At 42.7% G+C, this 18,495-nt stretch overlaps 1 protein-coding gene across 4 annotated transcripts in view; it reads right to left on the bottom strand.

Annotated features, from left to right (window-relative positions):
• DIP2B (DIP2 acetate--CoA ligase B (putative)) overlaps nt 1–16,421 on the bottom strand; it is a 236,316-nt gene extending 219,895 nt beyond the window's left edge. For 3 of the 4 annotated variants that reach the window (XM_027106260.1, XM_027106264.1, XM_027106262.1), the window contains exon 1: nt 16,224–16,421. In XM_027106260.1, the coding sequence (XP_026962061.1) occupies nt 16,224–16,323 (100 nt within the window). In that variant the 5' untranslated portion in view covers nt 16,324–16,421. The remainder of the gene's footprint in view (nt 1–16,223) is intronic. The other variant, XM_027106261.1, reaches the window with a different exon arrangement.
• Nucleotides 16,422–18,495: the final 2,074 nt, after the last annotated feature.

The raw sequence follows: 18,495 nt of genomic DNA, 5'->3' as shown, positions 1-18,495 counted from the left end.
GAAAAGATGTTGAAAAACCAAACATGGGAAATATTTAGTTTTTCCCAACCAGGACTGACCAGTTAAACCAAAACGAGGTTGCTTACACTATCTATGCTACAGAAAAACTCACCCAATGAGCTTACACCTCAGATCAGATCCTGTGAGTAATACAGTTGGTCAAGGTAGAGGAAAAGGGAATCGACACACAGGCAAGTACAAGTCAACACAGAAGTGAACGTCCCTACATGCAGGGAGCAGAGGTCCTCAGCGGCCTGGCTCCAGCTCTGGCTCTCATGCAAGCGCTCTACCAGGCTTGGCACTGCATCTTCTATACACTTCTGCATAATAAATATCAGCTGAACTGAAATGTATGGGCCAAAGAGCCAGGTCCGCTGATAAAATGGAAAGTTGTCACACACCACCCAACTGTAAAAGTCACATGGAAAATCAGAGCGTGCAGATAAATAGGTGAAGGAAACAAAGGAAAACAAACATGAGAAACTAACCGAATGCCAGGAAACATCATGGGCCCCTGAGTTCCAGCCCTGGCCAGCTTCCACAGGGGTCCCTGTCCCTTCCCAGCAGAGGCCCTGGGACAGAGCCGACATTTCTTTACTCTGTAAAGCTATCACCATCTAAGGAATCCTGTTGGAATCTTCTCCCTGCAAAGTCCATCTATTCGCGAACAAGTGTCTACTGAGTGTCTTCTATTCTAGGTCCTGGCATCCAGCAGGGAGCAAGGCAGCAAGGCCTCTCACAGAACTAACATTTTACTGGAATCAGATAATAAATACACAAACAAGATCATTTCAAATGGTGGTATTAAATAGAAAATTTTAAACAGAAAAAAAAAAAAAAAAAGATGAGGGCTTCCCTGGTGGTGCAGTGGTTGAGAATCTGCCTGCCAATGCAGGGGACATGGGTTCAAGCCCTGGCCCGGGAAGATCCCACATGCCACGGAGCAACTAAGCCTGTGTGCCACAACTACTGAGTCTGCACTCTAGAGCCCGCAAGCCACAACTACTGAGTCTGCACTCTAGAGCCCGCAAGCCACAACTACTGAAGCCCACTGGCCACAACTACTGAAGCCCGCACACCTAGAGCCTGTGCTCCACAAGAGAAGCCACCACAATGAGAAGCCCACGCACCATAACGAAGAGTAACCTCGCGCACCACAACTAGAGAAAGGCAGCGCACAGCAACGAAGACCCAACACAGCCAAAAATAAATAAATAAATAAATAATCACTTTGACTTCAAAATAAATAAATAAAAAGATGAGATGGGGAAAGTGGGGAGGAGCTGCTCATTTAAACTCAGCAGTCAGGGAAGGTATCTCTGAGAAGGTCACTTTTGAGCTGAGACAGAAAGGAGGCAAAGTTGCCAGTCAAGCACAGCACTTGGAGCAGAGCATTCTCAGCAGAAGAAAAGCAAGGAACAAGGTCTGGAGGCAGGAACAAGCATGGTTTGTTCAAAGGAGAGAAAAAGCCTCACCATCCTCAGGTTTCTGTTCGAGTGCCATCTTATGATGAAGTCATCCCTGACTCCCTACTTTAAATTGTATTCACTGACCGGCCCCAGTATTCTCTATTGCTCTTCATGATTTTTCTCCACTGAAATTTTTACCATCTGACAGGCAATATAAATTACTTATTAATTTCTGTCTATTCCTACAGAATGTAAGCCCCTTAAGGGCAGGGAGTTTTGTTATTTTAATCACTGCCGTATTGCCTGTACCTATGTGGCATAAAGTAGGCACTCAGTAAATAGTAGCTAAATAAATAAAAAGGAAAAGAAAAGAGAAAGGGAGGGAGGCAGAGAAAGAAGGAAGAGAGGAAAAGAATGAGAGGGAAAAAAGAAAAGGAGAGAGGGAGGAAAAGAGAAAGGAGGGAAAGAAGAGTCAGCCAGTATGGCTGAAGCAAAGTAGATGGGGGAACAGGAGTGCTGGCCTTGTAGACCATGGAACAGGAGCTGGAATTTTATTTTACTTTTTTTTTTTAATTTTAATTTTATTTATTTTTGGCTCCATTGGGTCTTCCTTGCTGTGCGCAGGCTTTCTCTAGTTGCAGCGAGTGGAGGCTACTCTTTGTTGCGGTGCATGGGCTTCTCATTGCGGTGGCTTCTCTTGTTGCAGAGCACGGGCTCTAGGGGCGCGGGCTTCAGCTGTTGCAGCGCGTGGGCTCAGTAGTTGTGGCTCGTAGGCTCTAGAGCACAGACTCAATAGTTGTGGTGTGCGGGCTCAGTAGTTGTGGCTCGCAGGGTTAGTTGCTCCGCAGCATGTGGGATCTTCCTGGACCAGGGATCAAACCCGTGTCCCCTGAATTGGCAGGTGGATTCTTAACCACTGTGCCACCAGTGAAGTCCCTGGAATTTTATTTAAAAGACAGAAGTCCACTGAAGGAAATTCAATGGCAGGGAAACGACATGATCTAATTTGTATTTTACAAATTAGGTTTGGAAAATAGGTTAGAGAAAAAAAAGCAGGGACACGAGATAAGGCACTAGGAAGCTACAGATGAGGTAACAGAGGCAAGGTGATGATCGGCAGTGATCAATGATGGAGAAGCAGATGCGAGGGTATTTCTCAAGGTAGCACCAAAAAGACTTACTGATGGACTAGATATGGGCCGTTGGATTGAAGAAAAGAGAGGAGTCAAGAATGTGCCAGTTATCAATTTATTGCTTCTCAGCTCCAAATCACCCCTTCATTGCCTGCTCTGTGAAAATTAAGATGAACCCTTTAAATATTTTTCCTTTGCCAGATGCCACAATATTAAGCTTTGTTTGTAGAGGCACTGGAAAGACACTGCAGGAGGAATGGTTCCGTGTGCTCCTCTTGGCAGGATAAATAGAGTATCAAGGATAAATACAGTATCAGTATTTCTGATGTCCTATGGAGCCCTGGCCAACTTATTTTAAGATCTTTTGTTAATTTGAGACAATTGGAAAGAAAGCTAGTCTAAGCTTGCAAAACCTTCATGTTTTTATAATTATGTTTCTTACATATACAAGGATTGGGATACTTTATTGTTTGCTCATCCTTATTCACATGCTGATACCACACTGCTTTGAGTATGATCATTTTAGAATCTGTTTCAATACATGGTAAAGCAAGGACCACCTCACTATTCTGTGCCTAAATATTCTTGGCTATTCTAAAACATTTATTCTTCTATCTGAACACAGATTGTTTTACCTATTTCCCCACCCCCAAAAGAATTCTCCACTGGAGTTGTAATTAATTTCCATTGAATTTACATCTATTTAGTTTTCCCATCCAGGAACATGGTATATATTTCCATTTTTTTCAGATCATCCTTAATCTTTTACAATTTTCTTCACACAGAGCCTGTGCCTTTCTTGTGATACTTTCCCTTAAGTATTTTACAATTTTTTTAGCACTATTATAAATGAAGTATTCTTCTCCTCACAAAGGCAGTTCATTGCCATACTTCCCCTGCCAACATCTCAATGATACCAAAGAATGCTTTTAGTTCCCACTCACCACACACTACCCTGTCCTGCGATGTCCAAGTTTTGCTGGAATCATTTAGAATATTTCCTTCAGACAGCAAGGTTTTCTCTTTCAATATGTGTCTCCAATTTCAAAGATCCTTACTTAGCATTTATATTACACATTCCTTATCACTCTCAATGTATGTAATTATATTGATACATATATTATATGTAACATAGAGTAACAATAATATATGATATATATATATTTCAAAGTCCATTGTCTATCACTGTTTCCTCTCCTCTTCCTACTTTGGAAGGAGGAGAGGAAATATTGTTTGTTTGATTAGAGTATACTGTCCAGATTAGAGTCTATGGGTGATATAATGGGAATCCTTGCACACCCACACAGAGCTTTCTTTTCCCTGAAAGGTGAATCGTATCTAGACTGCCTATAAGATTTTTGGAGTGGACCTTTTCTCTAAATAGTCTGCTTCTTACACTAACACTATAGTGATGCAAATGAGAACAGTGTGTTTTGTGGTAGTTTTAACTTTTTCTTTTGTATCTTTATCTTCTTTTGAATGTTTCTCACCTTTTCTTTTCTTTTGAATCTTTATCTTTCTATCTAGGAACTTACTTGTAGGTTTTTTTTTTTGTCTTTACCACTGAATTCAAGAATTTTATCAGAATATGCCTAGGTTTGTGCCTTTTCTCATCGATCTTGCCTGGAACACAGTGAACTCATTCAATCTTCAGTCTTTTTCAATCTGCAATCTTTTTTTGGCTCAGGGAATTTTTCTTCTATTACTTATTCCTCCTTCTAAAATTCTTGTTATCTGCATTTTTGGTTTCCTGGATCTATCCTCCAAGTCCTTCGACTTTCATGAGTTCCCATTCCAACTCTTAGTATTTTTGTTCTAAGCTTTGAAATTGTTATTTTACTTGAACTGAGTTTTAAAAAAAGAGGGCAGCAGAGATGTGCTCAAACTGCCATTTTCCCAGAATCATTTCAAATGGGGTTGTTTAAATGCTATCTTATCACTCAAGTATAAAATAGTTTCTACGTGCTCACTCAAAAGACAATTACTTTACATTAATATTTTTAAAGCCCAAACAGCTATTTGTTGAGAAGTTACTAGACTGAAAGCTCCTTGAGAGCAGGGTATCTGCCTTCTATGTATCTCTCACCCTCTCAGTAGATCTTGTAAATAAATGTGCTCAATACATCTTTACTGATATATTGATATGTTTAGCACCTTACAAGTTCCCAAAGGTAGAAGACCTTGTCATTACACTCACAAAATCTAAAGTCTAACTGAGGAGGCAAAAACAACATAAACAAAACAAATAAACAGCTGTCAGTTAAGTGTTAAACTGTCACTGAATACAACAATAGCTTAAAAATAGAAGAGATTAATAAGGACTAAAGTAGTCAGTTGGTTTCCTGATGAAAGGACATCAACCAGGCCGTGAAACCACAGGTAAATTTTACTAGGAGAAAAGGTAGTCCTGACAAAGAAAATAGTCGCTGCAAAGGCATAGAGATGAGAATGAGCCAGTCAGGAAAAAGAGTGAGGAAACCAGTCTGACTGTAATAGAAGAGTCTGTCAGATACTACTAAGGAAATAAGAATAGATAAGGAGGCTGATGACAAGAGTCTAGATTCATTCACTGGCTGAATAAGTACTGAAAAGCACTTATGCTGAAGGATGCTGTGTGCTGTCCTCAAGCAGCTTACAAAGGGAGATGAGAATATTTATGCAAATGATCGTATAATAGCTTTAAGGTCATTTGAAAAATAACTATAATATAGGAGTAACATTAGAGATTAGAGCTCAGAGAACCAACAAATGAGGACGTTGTCTTTTCTTTTAACAGGAAGTTCTCTTCTAGGACTTCCCTTGGTCTCCTTGAAGAAAACGATAAGCAAAGAACCATGGGAGGAAAACTCACAAATGCTTTTGCTACACATTCAATTTAAAAATGAAAGTTTCTCCAAACCAGAAAGGAAGTCCAATAAAGTAAGAATAACAACTCTTGGGACTTCCCTAGCGGTCCAGTGGTTAAAACTCTGCATTTCCACTGCAGGGGGCACGGGTTCAATCCCCGGTCAGGGAACTAAGATCCCGCATGCCATGCAGCGCAGCCAAAAAAAGAATGACAGCTCTTTACAATTTTAAGACAGGAAAAAATTGTAACTATGTATGATGACAGATGTTAATGAGATTTACTGAGGTGATCATTTCCCAACATATAGAAATATCAAATCGTTATGTCATACTCTGGAAACTAATATAACGTTGTATGTCAATTATACCTTGATTAAAAAAAAAAAAATTAAGACAGCCTGCTTGCCTCAGTCACAGATTTACTATGCAAGAAACTATCAGAAACTTCTCCTCACAATTCCTGCTGGGTTCATTTTCATTTTTTATTTTTTATATTTTTGGCTGTGTTGGGTCTTCGCTGCTGCACATGGGCTTTTCTCTGGTTGCGCCAAGCAGGGGTTACTCTTTGTTGCGGGCGAGGGCTTCTCATTGCGGTCGCTCCTCTTGTTGCAGAGCATGGGCTCTAGGCGCACGGGCTTCAGTAGTTGTGGCACGTGGGCTCAGTAGTTGTGGCTCACGGGCTTAGTTGCTCCACGGCACGTGGGATCTTCCCGGACCAGGGCTCGAACCTGTGTACCCTGCATTGGCAGGCTGATTCTCAACCACTGCGCCACCAGGGAAGCCCCTGGGTTCATTTTTAAAAAGGAGATTCAGGGCTTCCCTGGTGGCGCAGTGGTTAAGAGTCCGCCTGCCGATGCAGGGGATGCGGGTTCGTGCCCCGGTCCAGGAAGATCCCACATGCGGCGGAGCGGCTGGGCCCGTGAGCCTGGCCGCTGAGCCTGCGCGTCCGGAACCTGTGCTCCGCAACGGGAGAGGCCACAACAGTGAGAGGCCCACGTACCGCCAAAAAAAAAAAAAGGAGATTCAGTGACAAGACTGGCCAGCACTGTAATGCATTCATGCCTGACCTGAATTAAAACCCAGAAGGTTCCAGTTTATGAATAAATTGAAACATAACCCAAACATAACCTTGAAACAAGGTCCTTAAAAAGAAAGAAAAAAATCCTACAGCTGCTTTAGTTTACCCCTAAAAGCAAGAGTCCTCTGGAAAAAAAAAGGAGATATGAGAGCGCTCTTCTTTGACAAAAAATAACTCCAGAAAAATCAACTAAAGTAAATGTCATTTACAGAAATATCTACATTAATTTTTAAATTAAACATTAAATATCCTAAGGAAAAAACAAAGCAAACAAAAAACTCTTTCTGAACCAGAATGTAACAATACTCTATCTGTAGCCCAGAAGCTCAAGTCCAGGGCACAGCAAGGACCTTTCAAAGATGCCAGACCTGTGCATTTTCATTTAGGGCTGTCCTGTGTAGCATCCAAGATATTCTCCTTCTGGATTTTCCCCTTTCAGCTTCTCATCAACCCCATCTCAATTCAAGGAAGAAAAATCAATTTCACATCAAAATATAAGTACATAAAATTATCTCTTACTTTACAGATACGCAGTCTTAAAGGATTTTACCCAATATCTTTTGCTCTTTTTAGAAAAAAAGAAGTCACACCCTTCCAGAAGTCAAGCTGATATAAATGAAATCCTCCAAATATATGTTGGAGTGCTGGTTCTGGCAAAGCAAGGTCAAAAATAACCAACCTCACTCCAACTGCTATCCATTTCTCTTAGGATAGAACATTCCCATTCTTTTCTCTCTGGGGAGCCCTACCTCCCAAACTCCAAAGACAGAAGCTGTATCCTAAGAAAAGTGGGGCCCAATAGTTAAGATGGAAAAGAATTTTGCTGAAATTACTTGAAACGTGATTCAGGGAGATGGAGGCAGTGTGGAAACACCATGGGGTTTGGAGCCAAGTTGAGGTGGGTTCCAACCCCAGCACACTTTACTTTCAGGCTTCACGTTCCTTAACAAGTCTCTACAGAATGGAAATGACACACCTATCTTTAGGAGTTGTTAGGATTAGAAGCACACTTCAAAGACTTGTCCAAGATCATACAGTAAGCAGCAGAAACAGTTCTAAATGATTCAAGTGTGTTCTCTTCCCTTTGCCATTCACTTCAGAACGTTACTGTTCCTGGTAGGGAAAAAGGGAAAGATCAGGTCTGTGTGAGGGCAGGAGCTGGCACACCCTTTGTTCCACTCAAGGTTCAGTTGATTTTTGCTAGCTCAGTTCCCTCATCACCATGACAACAGCAGCAATTTATTCAGCACCTACTTACTGGTCAGGCAGGATATATAAAGTGCTAAGCACAGGGCCTGTTACATAATAAGCACTCAATAATTGATGGCTACTTATACAGAGCTCTTAACTTCTTAAGAGAGCTTAGGAAAGGCTGGCTTCTTACAGGAAATTGAGTGGAACAGAAGTTAAAGAGACAGAAAAAGGGGAAGAACATGCCAGAGTGGGCATTTCTCAGAGAAGGGCAACGTGTACAAAGGAATGGAAGTGAAAAAGCACCATGCATTCAGGGAAATACAAGTCATTCGGCATGGCTAGAGAAGACAGCAAAAACATGGAAGGCGCGGGAAGCCGGGCTAAAAAGGCAGGCAGGCAGGTCTTGTTACACAAAGGATGCCTGGAATTTATCCTGTGGATTGGGGAAGCCAGTGAAAATTTTTCAACAGGGAAAAGGACACAATTAGATCTGTATTTCAGAATGATCATTCCATCACAGAATAGAGAAGGATGAACTGAAGAGAGAAGAGACTGAAGGCAGGCAGACGAGTTAGGAGACTACTGTAATGGTCTCAGCAAAAGATGGTAAGAGCTTAAACAAAGGCTGAAACAATGGGAATGGAGGGGAGGAAGCAGAATCGACAGAACTTAGTGACCCATCAGAAGTTAAGGATGACCCCCAAGTATTTGCGGAGCAGAAACAAGGAGTACAGTTTTGGACCTACTAAGTTACAGTTGTCTGGGGAGAATAAATGGGATGTCTGGAGCAGAGAGGAGTCAGGGCTAGAGATACAGACTAGGGAGTCATCTCCCAGCCTTGACAGCTGAGGCCCTGGTCATAGATGAGATCAGTCAGCAAGTGTCTGTGAAGTGAGATGAAGGCTAATGACAGATACCAGGAACACCCACACCAGGAGGAAGAAAGAGAAAAAGAAGCCCAAGGGAGAGCAGAAGGAATAGGTAGGGAGCTGGAAGGAAATTATACCATAAAAGCTAAGGAAGGAGGGAGTTTTATAAAGATATTGGTCCACAGCATCCAATGCTGCAAAGAAAGATGCAGAGAAAGATGTGGGTACTTTTCAGTCTAAAATCAGAAGTCACTGGTGGCCTTGGAGACATTTTTTTCAGAGGTTTGATAAGATAGAAGCAATGGACTGAGGAGTGAGCAAAGGTAAGAAACAAAATAAAGGAAATGTAGGCTCTACTTTCTAGGATCTATGAGAGGGAGTGAACGCTAGCACACGAAAGCAAATAGGCTCCAATACAAGATCGCGGGAAGATACTTTTCTTAAGATGGGAGAAACTTCAGCGTATCTATAGGCTGAAGGGAGGGGGCCAAGAGCCAAGTGTTAAGTGAGAGGCTAAAGATGAGAGGAAAAAACAAAGACAAAAGACTACAAGTGAATAGATGGATCAATAAAGTAAGATCCCAAGATCCCAGAAGAGGAGAAGGGATGAGGACTGAGATCATAGTCACAGGGACACACTGCAGAACAGGAGGGGGACAGTTCTTCGGGTGGGAACTGATATAGGTAAGTTTGTGAGTGTTGAGGAGGGATGCTGAGGGAGTCTGGCGTTCCTTACAGGCTAGTAAGAATGAAGAGTGGTAGTACCCAGACTTGGTTCTCGCTTCACAGTCCTCTTTGAGAAACTGATGAAAGCTGGAGACTCTGCTCCCCAAAAAGGCACATAAGCACTCACACTCACAATTCTACACACGGCTTTAGAGTTTCCAGGTCCACTAAAGCCAACTCGTGTATCCAAAGATCCTGTCAGCTGTGATGCTATAAAATTCCAAAGAAATGGCCTTTCAGAAAAGATTTTATTCATAGAAGAGCATCCACCAGGGAAGGTAACTTATTCATTATAAACACAAATATACGAAAACTCTTACTTAAATGTCCATGACATAGTCCAAAAAAAGTTGTACTAGACTTCACTGGTGGCGCAGTGGTTAAGAATCTGCCTGCCAATGAAGGGGACACGAGTTCGAGCCCTGGTCCAGGAAGATCCCACATGCCGCGGAGCAACTAAGCCCGTGCACCACAACTACTGAGCCTGCGCTCTAGAGCCCGCGAGCCACAACAACTGAGCCCGCACACCACAACTACTGAAGCTGCGCACCTAGAGCCCATGCTCCGCAACAAGAGAGCCACCGCAATGAGATGCCCGCGCACCACAACAAAGTGTAGCCCCCGCTCACCACAACTAGAGAAAGCCCGCACACAGCAACGAAGACCCAACGCAGCCAAAAATAAATAAATAAATACATATTTTTAAAAATAAAAACTAAAATAAAGACAATGAGCGACAGAGCCTTGGATGTAGCAACGCCTTTAGATAAAAATGGTATTTTTAAAAGATAAAAGATCCATCTAGAGCTGACCCTTAGGTCTAAAGATAGAGGACTGAACAGGGCTGGTGGTAAATGCAACTTAAAGGAAAAATGGATGCAAGAAAACTTTTGAACGAGGAGCCAAAAGGAGTTGTTAACGAAGGACAAACGGGGGAAAAGGAAGAGTCAAAAGCCATGTGAAGGTTGAGCATCCACACGTGCCTTTTCATACATAGCGTGAAGATGCTTGAGTCTAAGAAACGATGCTTAAATTTCAGAGCCATTTGCCAGAGCCTACAGGCTTAGAAATGCACACATGCCAGATGTCTACGTGAAACAAACCAGCTACTCTGTGCTGCTCTAGTCAACTGCTTGCACTGACACAACACGTGCTGAACTAGGGTAGAGGGTGCCGACAGGAGCAACTGATGGAGGAGTCAAGTATTACTTGCAAAAAAGAATTACACTAATTGATTCCATTCATCACTTCATATGTAATCATATTCCGCTAAGTAACACAAGATATTAAAAACAGCCAAGTCACTATGCATCCATTCACTATCAGAAACCATAAAGATTACACGTACCAAGCACTTACTACACGCACACACCACACTCAGCTGTTCTCCTACGATCTCATTTTAAACCTCCTTACAACTCTAATAAGGTTGTCCTTCCTTTCTTAAGAACTGAAGAACTAAAACCAGGGAGGTTAGGCAGTCCATCCAAGGTCACAGGGCTAAGTGACAGCCAGGACTTGGACCCAAGCCCACCAGATGCCAAAACCCGCGCTCCTCAAATGATCATACAACCCCACCCCTTGTGCCAATATCAAATCCCCAAGACAGAGACTTTGCTTCAATTAAAATCTGAGGTGAACAAAAATTTATTGCACTCCTAAAGCAATACAAGAAAGAAATTGTTGAGCAGTTGTTTAAAGGACTTAGGAGCTTACATGGAGGTGAAATGAAAAACAATTTAAATATTTACAAGATCCATGACTGGCAAAAATGATATAAACTGTAAATGCTATAAGGTTTGGAGAAGAAGAGCTCACAGTGTTCAGGGGCAGGTTTAGAAAAAAGGTAGAACTTCAACTAACTCTTAAAGAACTGTGAGAAATGGTGCAGACAAGCAGGAAGGAGTGTTTCAAAGACCATTCCTGATTAATCATGAGAGAGAACCATGAAGAACTATAATCATTAAAATACAAATACATGTGAAGGCCGTTTTTAGCCAATCATCTGAACTTTCAACCCTGAGGTGCTAATCCTCACAAAGGCCAGGAAAGAAAGCAGCCACCAAGGGCTGGGCTGAGAGTGAAGGGTTAAAGATTTCTCTTATTCAAAAATCCAGGGTCTTCCCTGGTAGAGCAGTGGTAAAGAATCCGCCTGTCAAAGCAGGGGACATATGTTCGTGCCCTGGTCCGGGAAGATACCACATGCCACGGAGCAACTAAGCCCATGAGCCACAACTACTGAGCCTGCGCTCTAGAGCCCGCGAGCCACAACTACTGAGCCCATGTGCCACAACTACTGAAGCCCACGCACCTAGAGCCCAAACTCTGAAACAGTTCAAGCCACCGCAATGAGAAGCCCACGCACCGCAAGGAAGACACAACGCAGCCATAAATAAATTTATAAAAAAAAAAAATCCAGCTCAGTGTTATGGACTGTCAAACAAGATTAATTTTTCAAAATACATAGAACTAGGGTGTCTAAACAAGCGCTATCCTTTACAGTAAAGTGAATCATTCTTCCAGTGAATTTGTCTGTCACTACTCTTCTGGAACTACCCTCAAAACCAGTTTAGCATCATTCTAATTTTTTGACAGTTACAAATAAAACACATTTATAATCACTCTAATTTTTTCATTCACAGCTAGTTTGGACTCCAGAAGAACATCAACCAGCTTTTCTCTACTTGACACCAAGTAACCCATAAAATGAAACTCTACCCTCAAAGAATTAAAATTTGCCGCTATGAGGATTTTCAAAGGAATGCGTCACAGGCTCTGACAAGCAATTCCTAAAGATAAGCTCCAACATAAGGCGGGTATAGCCCACCAAAAATATAGATATGCAACTTTCAGAGAATAAATCACTTAGATAATGCCCAGTTTTGGTTTTTCAAACCAAACCTGCTTTCCTTAATACTCCTAACACTAGGAATGACAACTGCTTAGTCATAATTTTCTGATAAAGGTGTTTCTTATGAATTAATGACTATGCTACATATTTGGGGGGAAGTGGCCCACTTTCCCATTATAAGTAAAGTAAGAAGGATTTACCAGTCTTCTAGTGGCTTAATTCCATTGCCCACTTTGAACACTGTGAAATACAATCTCAATTCAGCATCTCCCCCTTTTCCTCTTCAACTCCCCCACCTCTGCCCAACTCCTGAAGAGGATTCACTTCAACTCCGAGGAAGCAGCTGTCTCCTTCCCCTCCACCTTCAAGGTGGACCTGTACCACTCTCTGAGGACCCTGAGATACGTGATGAAATAGACAGGAGAAAGGGAGGATGTGACTGGGTTTGTTGTGTTTGTGGTCAGAGAAGTGTTCAAACAAGAAAAGGGAGGATCCCTTCCTGTAAGCGTTATTTTATCTTAAATACCTTTCCAGTTGTCATCTTGGGACTGTTTTCAGGCACTGAAAGACTTGCACCCCTTCTAATTTGCCACAGACTGCCTTCTTTCCTTCACACTTACGACAATTTCACGAGCTAAATCACAGCCCTCTCTACCAGCCTCCAGTTTTGTATTTAAGGTTCTCTGCTGTTCCTTTTTCACAACAACAAAGCAGACAGCTTCCTCTTTTCTTAGAAGGCAGTTTCTGTACAGAACCCTCATGGACTGTTTTGTCTCATGGACTGTTTTGTTGGTATTTTTAAGTGATTTCCCTACCGGACTCAGAGCTCCTTGAAAGCTAACACAGTACCATACTCACCTCTGTATCCCTAGCACATAGTAAGCAGAGAATAAATGTCTGCTGAATCAAATAAGTGAAAGATAGATTTAAAAGAGATTTCAGAAAGAGAATCAACAAGACTCTTTGGAATTGTGGCATACAACTATTTCGTAGCATTTGCTTAGAGTAAAAATTAGAGTTAATAGCTTGTGCAATAACCGTAAAGATATTTAAATCATTTGATGGTAACAGATGCCATAATTACATGTCAGCTTAAGATAACGCACTTATTAGTGAGCAACTTTAGACAAAATACTTAACCTTTCTGAGTCTTAGTTTTCCCTTCTGTTAAACCAAAACAACAACAAAAAACTATTAACAGGTGTTAATAACATCTGTTCTACCTAATCACAAAGTTGCAGTGAGACTCAAACGACATAATGCATAAGATCATGACACAAACACAATGAATTATCAGACAGATTTAAACAAATTCCCCTCATTAGTGTTATTTTATGTGCATACACTTGACTAAAACATATGACTCAAGTTCAGACAACAGAGCTTATTACCAAATACATAATAAATGTAACAATACATGTGAATCATGAAAAAATTTTCAGTTATGGGAATACTTGCAGAAACCTCCTGCCTATTCAATTAGTCTACAGAAAAGCTTATGATTAGGTGTCCGTTCAATTTTAAATGATTCTCTGGACAGTGCTGGGCTGTTCTTTTTGGTGCAAAAGCAGGCAGCTTTAAGCACCAAGTCCATGGTGACCTGCCTGAATGAAGCAGCAGCCACAGCACTGGGTTCTGCAACGCACTCTGCGGCAAACAGCCCAGGGTGGCATAACCTGCGTTCCGGTGCAGAGCTGGCCCATCTGCGACCAGAGCCTGCAGCTGAAAATACAGGCGAGCACAAAGAAAATTCTTTAACGGCATACAGCTCAGACGATCGCTATAATTAGGACCAACTACAGCCTGAACCTAAAAAAATGAATAAAATGGAGGAATGAGTGCACCAAAGCCAACAACACACAATGAACACATAGTTAAAAGCATCTTTTTTTTTTCCCAGAAGAAAAAAGTACTTTTGTCAGAGCAGTAACCGTAGAGAAAATTTTAAACAAACAAAGGTCCCTTCAAAATATGGTGCAGACATCACAAATAGCATGCTATAGATCTGGGGGTTGTTGGTGGTTTCAACTTCACTTGAATTCCTAAAAATGTCTACCTACTCCTCCAGTCAACCATCCTCTGTACTTAAAGCGAGAGAGACAGACAGATGGCCAAGATGCTGACACTGCAGGTCCGAGGTTTTTCAACTACATTTTTTCCCGTTTTCCATCGCTAAAAGAGATGAAATACAAGATGATGTAGTATAAACCTTTAAAAAACCAATTCAAACTCAGTTACACGCCAAAGCAAAACAACCCTGCATCAGAAAACAAACCATGCACTTGTCCTTAAAAATGTTGAAGGCTTGGCAATACAGTTTGCAGGAGTTTCACACTTTCTTGAAGGAGACACAGGTGAGCTAATCAGTGTGAGTCCTAGAAATAGTTCCTTGTCATCATCTCTAGAAACACCCAGAGAAGTAAACGATAAAAAGCTGGAAGCAGATATATCAAGAATAAAGAGCTTCCAGGATTTCCCTCTCCATGTAAAAGCAATCAACTCCTATTTTTAATCTCGTTCTGATGCAAACATCCAGCCAAACTTCTCTCCTTTTGGCTAATCAAAGATAGCTGATGTGATACTATAAAGTAACTTTTAAAAGTCTGACTTGAATGAAAGTCATCACGGATTGAATGACAATGCTTTAGTCCAGAAGAATGAGGTTTTTTGAGAGGCAGAACCAACATAGCAATGCCCTAAACATTTCACAGAAACAAACTCACCCACCACAACTGATTCTGGGGACTGGCCAAAGAATAACTTCCCAACTGGTTACTGAAAAAAAATATGCTGATAATTAAGTGCAAATGAAAACAGCACCTCCCTATACATTGGGAAAACCTAACAGGGTTATTAAAAATAATTATTTCCCTCCATGCCCAACTGGCTTTATAACACTCAAATCTACTTCTGGTTTTTCATTGTAAAGGACTGCGGGGTGGGAGAGAGAATGCCTTCATAAGTAAACAAAAAGTCAGAACTCTCCTGGGAACTTATCACATTCTTCTTTTCCAACCAACAATTTTTAATCCACTTGAAAAATGCTAGCGAAGAGGGCCTTTGGCAAAGAACTTAATAAGAATATGCAACTCTGGGGACACCACCACAGTACTGACATCAAGCTTGGAGAAAATGCTGCTTTTGTCTCAGAGGCAGCCTGTGATAAAAACAGGAACTTTGTGGAGAACTGATCACAACTGCACAAGAAGCCTGATCACATGCCCACAACAGAGCAACGTTTCTCTCATTGTTGTCCAGAGACTTCTCTAATAATAGTGGCTCGACTTATTCCATTCTTTTAATTCTCAATACTAATCCAACCCTCCTTGTAACAATCCATTAACAAAAGAAAGACGGTGCCGGCCAGGATTTGCCTGTAACCGGTAGCCACCTCTCTCCTTCCCTCTTCAAAGACTGCAAAAGGTGATCAGATGCGGACAATTCAGCCTGAATACAGGCACCAGGAAAAAAAACCCTTATGACAAAGGTGTTCTAGAAGCAGCCCTGTGTGTCCCTCTCTGTGTTAATGCCACTTCTTCTGGCCTCCCCAGGACCCTCTACGGCCCACCCCGCTTCTACCTCTCTCCTGTCACTAGGGAGGCATCTCGCATTGTTAAAGAAGGAAGAAGAAATGCTGGCGGATTTCCCCTGTCTTTCTCTTTTTCTGAAGACGGGGAAGGGGAGCTGAAACAGGCTAGGGCCCTCCCCTGGAAAAGGGTAGAGGAGAACAGGAGAAAGCTGTCAGCCACCCTGCTGGCGGCCTCACCCCCGCCCCGCCCCCACCGTGCCCCGGCGCCCGGGCAGAAGCCTGAAGCGGGAGGACACAGCTTTGTCTCGGGTTTTGGGGGGCAGGGAACACAGAAGCAGCCCGGGCCTGGGGAGGACCTCTCCTCCAAGCCTCTGCTCACCCCCTCCCAGGGAACACAATGAATCACACGGAAACCCACTTCCCAGGGTGAGAGAGAAGGGGAGCGACCCTTCAGAGCCCGGGCCAGATTTCCGGCACCCTCCTCCACTCTGCCCGCACGGCCACCAGGGCGCGCGGCGGGGACCTGGTCTCCCCTCGCCGCGAGCCGCAGCGGCGCCCGGGCGCCCGCTCCCCCGCCCGTCTCCTACCCTCCGAGAGCTCCAGCTCCAGCTCCGCCAGCTGCGCCCGCACTTCGGGCGGCAGCGCCGCCACCGCAGCCGGCGAGGGTTCCAGGCCTCGCTCCGCCATCCCGGCTCTGTCAGCCACACTCCGGAAGACAACCGAGGGGGCCGAAAGAGGGACGGACTGACGCGAGCCCACACCCCGGCTACAGGATCCGGCTCCGGCCGCCAAGCGCCGCCAGCGCCTCCGCTGCAGCCGCCGCCATGAGCAAGGGTCACGTGAGCGCGGCAGCCCCGCCCCCGGGCTGAGGATGCACCGCCTCCGAAGCCGAGTCAGGCTGAGCACTCGCGGTCTGATGGCGCCCTCTACTGGGAGACTCCTGAAACGACGAGTCCAAGCCCGCCGCCCCGATTTCTCCAACGCTAAATACGCCAACGGTGTTGATGTCCACCGGGACACGTAGCCTTTACCTTTTACGAACTCACGACCACGCAGTTTTCAGGGGCCCCAGGCCTTGCTTTTTCCAGTTCTCTTCACTTAGTAGTGTATCCCTTTGTCTTGTCACTTCTTCCGTTTCCCCCTGATTGACACCTCCGATTCATAAAGATTTGAACTCAGGCCAGTTCTTTCACTGGGGCTTCCCGATTGCATTTACCAGGAGCTCTTTTTTTTCTATTTCAGTTCTAGCATTTAAGACAAAGGAGGGAGAATCTGCCTCCCCCTTCCTAGACATCTAACCACTTACAGGAGAACTTCGTCTCCTTTATCTTTTTATCCTCCTTGGTGTATGACTTAATAGGTGTTCCAAAAGTATTAATATTTTAATTCAGTATAAGGATCCACACACGTGTGTGTTTTTACCAGGAACTACTGGGGCAGATGCCTTAAACTGTCATTCATAGTCTTTCTTTAGTAGTATTGAATCTTTTTTTAAACGTCAAAAGTCCCCTGCAGAATTAGAGGGAATTCCAGTGTTTTTCCTTCCCTTCCATTCTGATCCAAAATTGGTCCTTTGAGAGTAAGGCCTCAGCATCTGTTCTTTAGTAGTTCCCAGACAGTATTATATCATTCATGGGCTGGAGGGGGAAAAAAAATTGAATTTCAGCTTAAAAAAGGAATGTAATAATGTTGACTGGGAAGTAGACTTTGAAATTTCCGTTTAACTGCAACAATGTAAGGAGAATCTATGGGAATATATGTATGTATGTCTTCTGGTTTACATGAGGACTATGGCAGTTTTTAAATTTTATTTTATCTATTAAATTATGGCTACGTTCCGTGTTCATTGCTGAGCGCGGGCTTTCTCTAGTTGCGGTGAGCGGGGGCTACTCATTGTTGCGGTGCCCGGGCTTCTGGTTGCGGCGGCTTCTCTTGTTGTGGAGCTCGGGCTCTAGGCGACTGGGCTTCAGTAATTGTGGTGTATGGGCTCAGCAGTTGTGGCTCGCGGGCTCTGGAACACAGGCTCAGTTGTGGCGCACGGGCTTAGTTGCTCCGCAGCATGTGGGATCTTCCTGGACCAGGGCTCGAACCCGTGTCCCCTGCACTGGCAGGCGGATTCTTAACCACTGCGCCACCAGGGAAGCCCTTAAATAAGAGATTTTTAAAGGAAAGAAAAAATTTATGAGGATCAGGAAAATTTGAACACTAGATATTTAGGAATTATTGTCATATTTTTACATATGGTAATGACATTGTGATTATATAACTTTACAATAGTACTTTTTAATGGGAAAACATACTCAAATATTTATGGATGAAATGGTATGCCTGAGATTTGCTTCATAATAACCCAGTGTAAGGTGGGGTGAGAAGGTAGAGGTATATCTGAAGTAATATTGGCTGAGATCATAGAAGGAGTTGGGTGACGGGAATATGCAGTTTGATTATACTATTCTACTTTTGTATATATTTTAAAATTTCCATAAATAAACATTTTTTTAAGTACAGAGAAATATTTCTGCAGGAGATCATACCTTTGTAATTGTATCTTTTTCTATTTTTTCTAATATTGCTATATATTAAGTGAATGGGTACTTTAAAACATGAATCTACAAAGCAATCTTTACTAAAAGTTTCATAATTATAACAGTTGAAAAACTGGAAATATTGTCTACCCAGAAATCCAAGAGAATCAACTAAAATACTATCATTCACTCATTCATTCATTCAAACATACTGAGTTAATGTAACATGTTAGGAACTGTCTAGGTGCTAGGAATACAGTGTTTGAAAAAGGTGTATACTCTCACGGAGCTTAGTTTAGTTCTATCAAAATTACAATTAGTTTTATGAAATGGC

Source organism: Aethalodelphis obliquidens, unplaced genomic scaffold (genome assembly GCF_003676395.1).
Source record: "Aethalodelphis obliquidens isolate GAN/ISIS:26980383/991018 unplaced genomic scaffold, ASM367639v1 scaffold8, whole genome shotgun sequence".
Classification (NCBI taxonomy): domain Eukaryota; kingdom Metazoa; phylum Chordata; class Mammalia; order Artiodactyla; family Delphinidae; genus Aethalodelphis; species Aethalodelphis obliquidens.
Note: the sequence above shows the minus strand (reverse complement) of the source record. Positions and strands in the feature narration are given on the sequence as shown.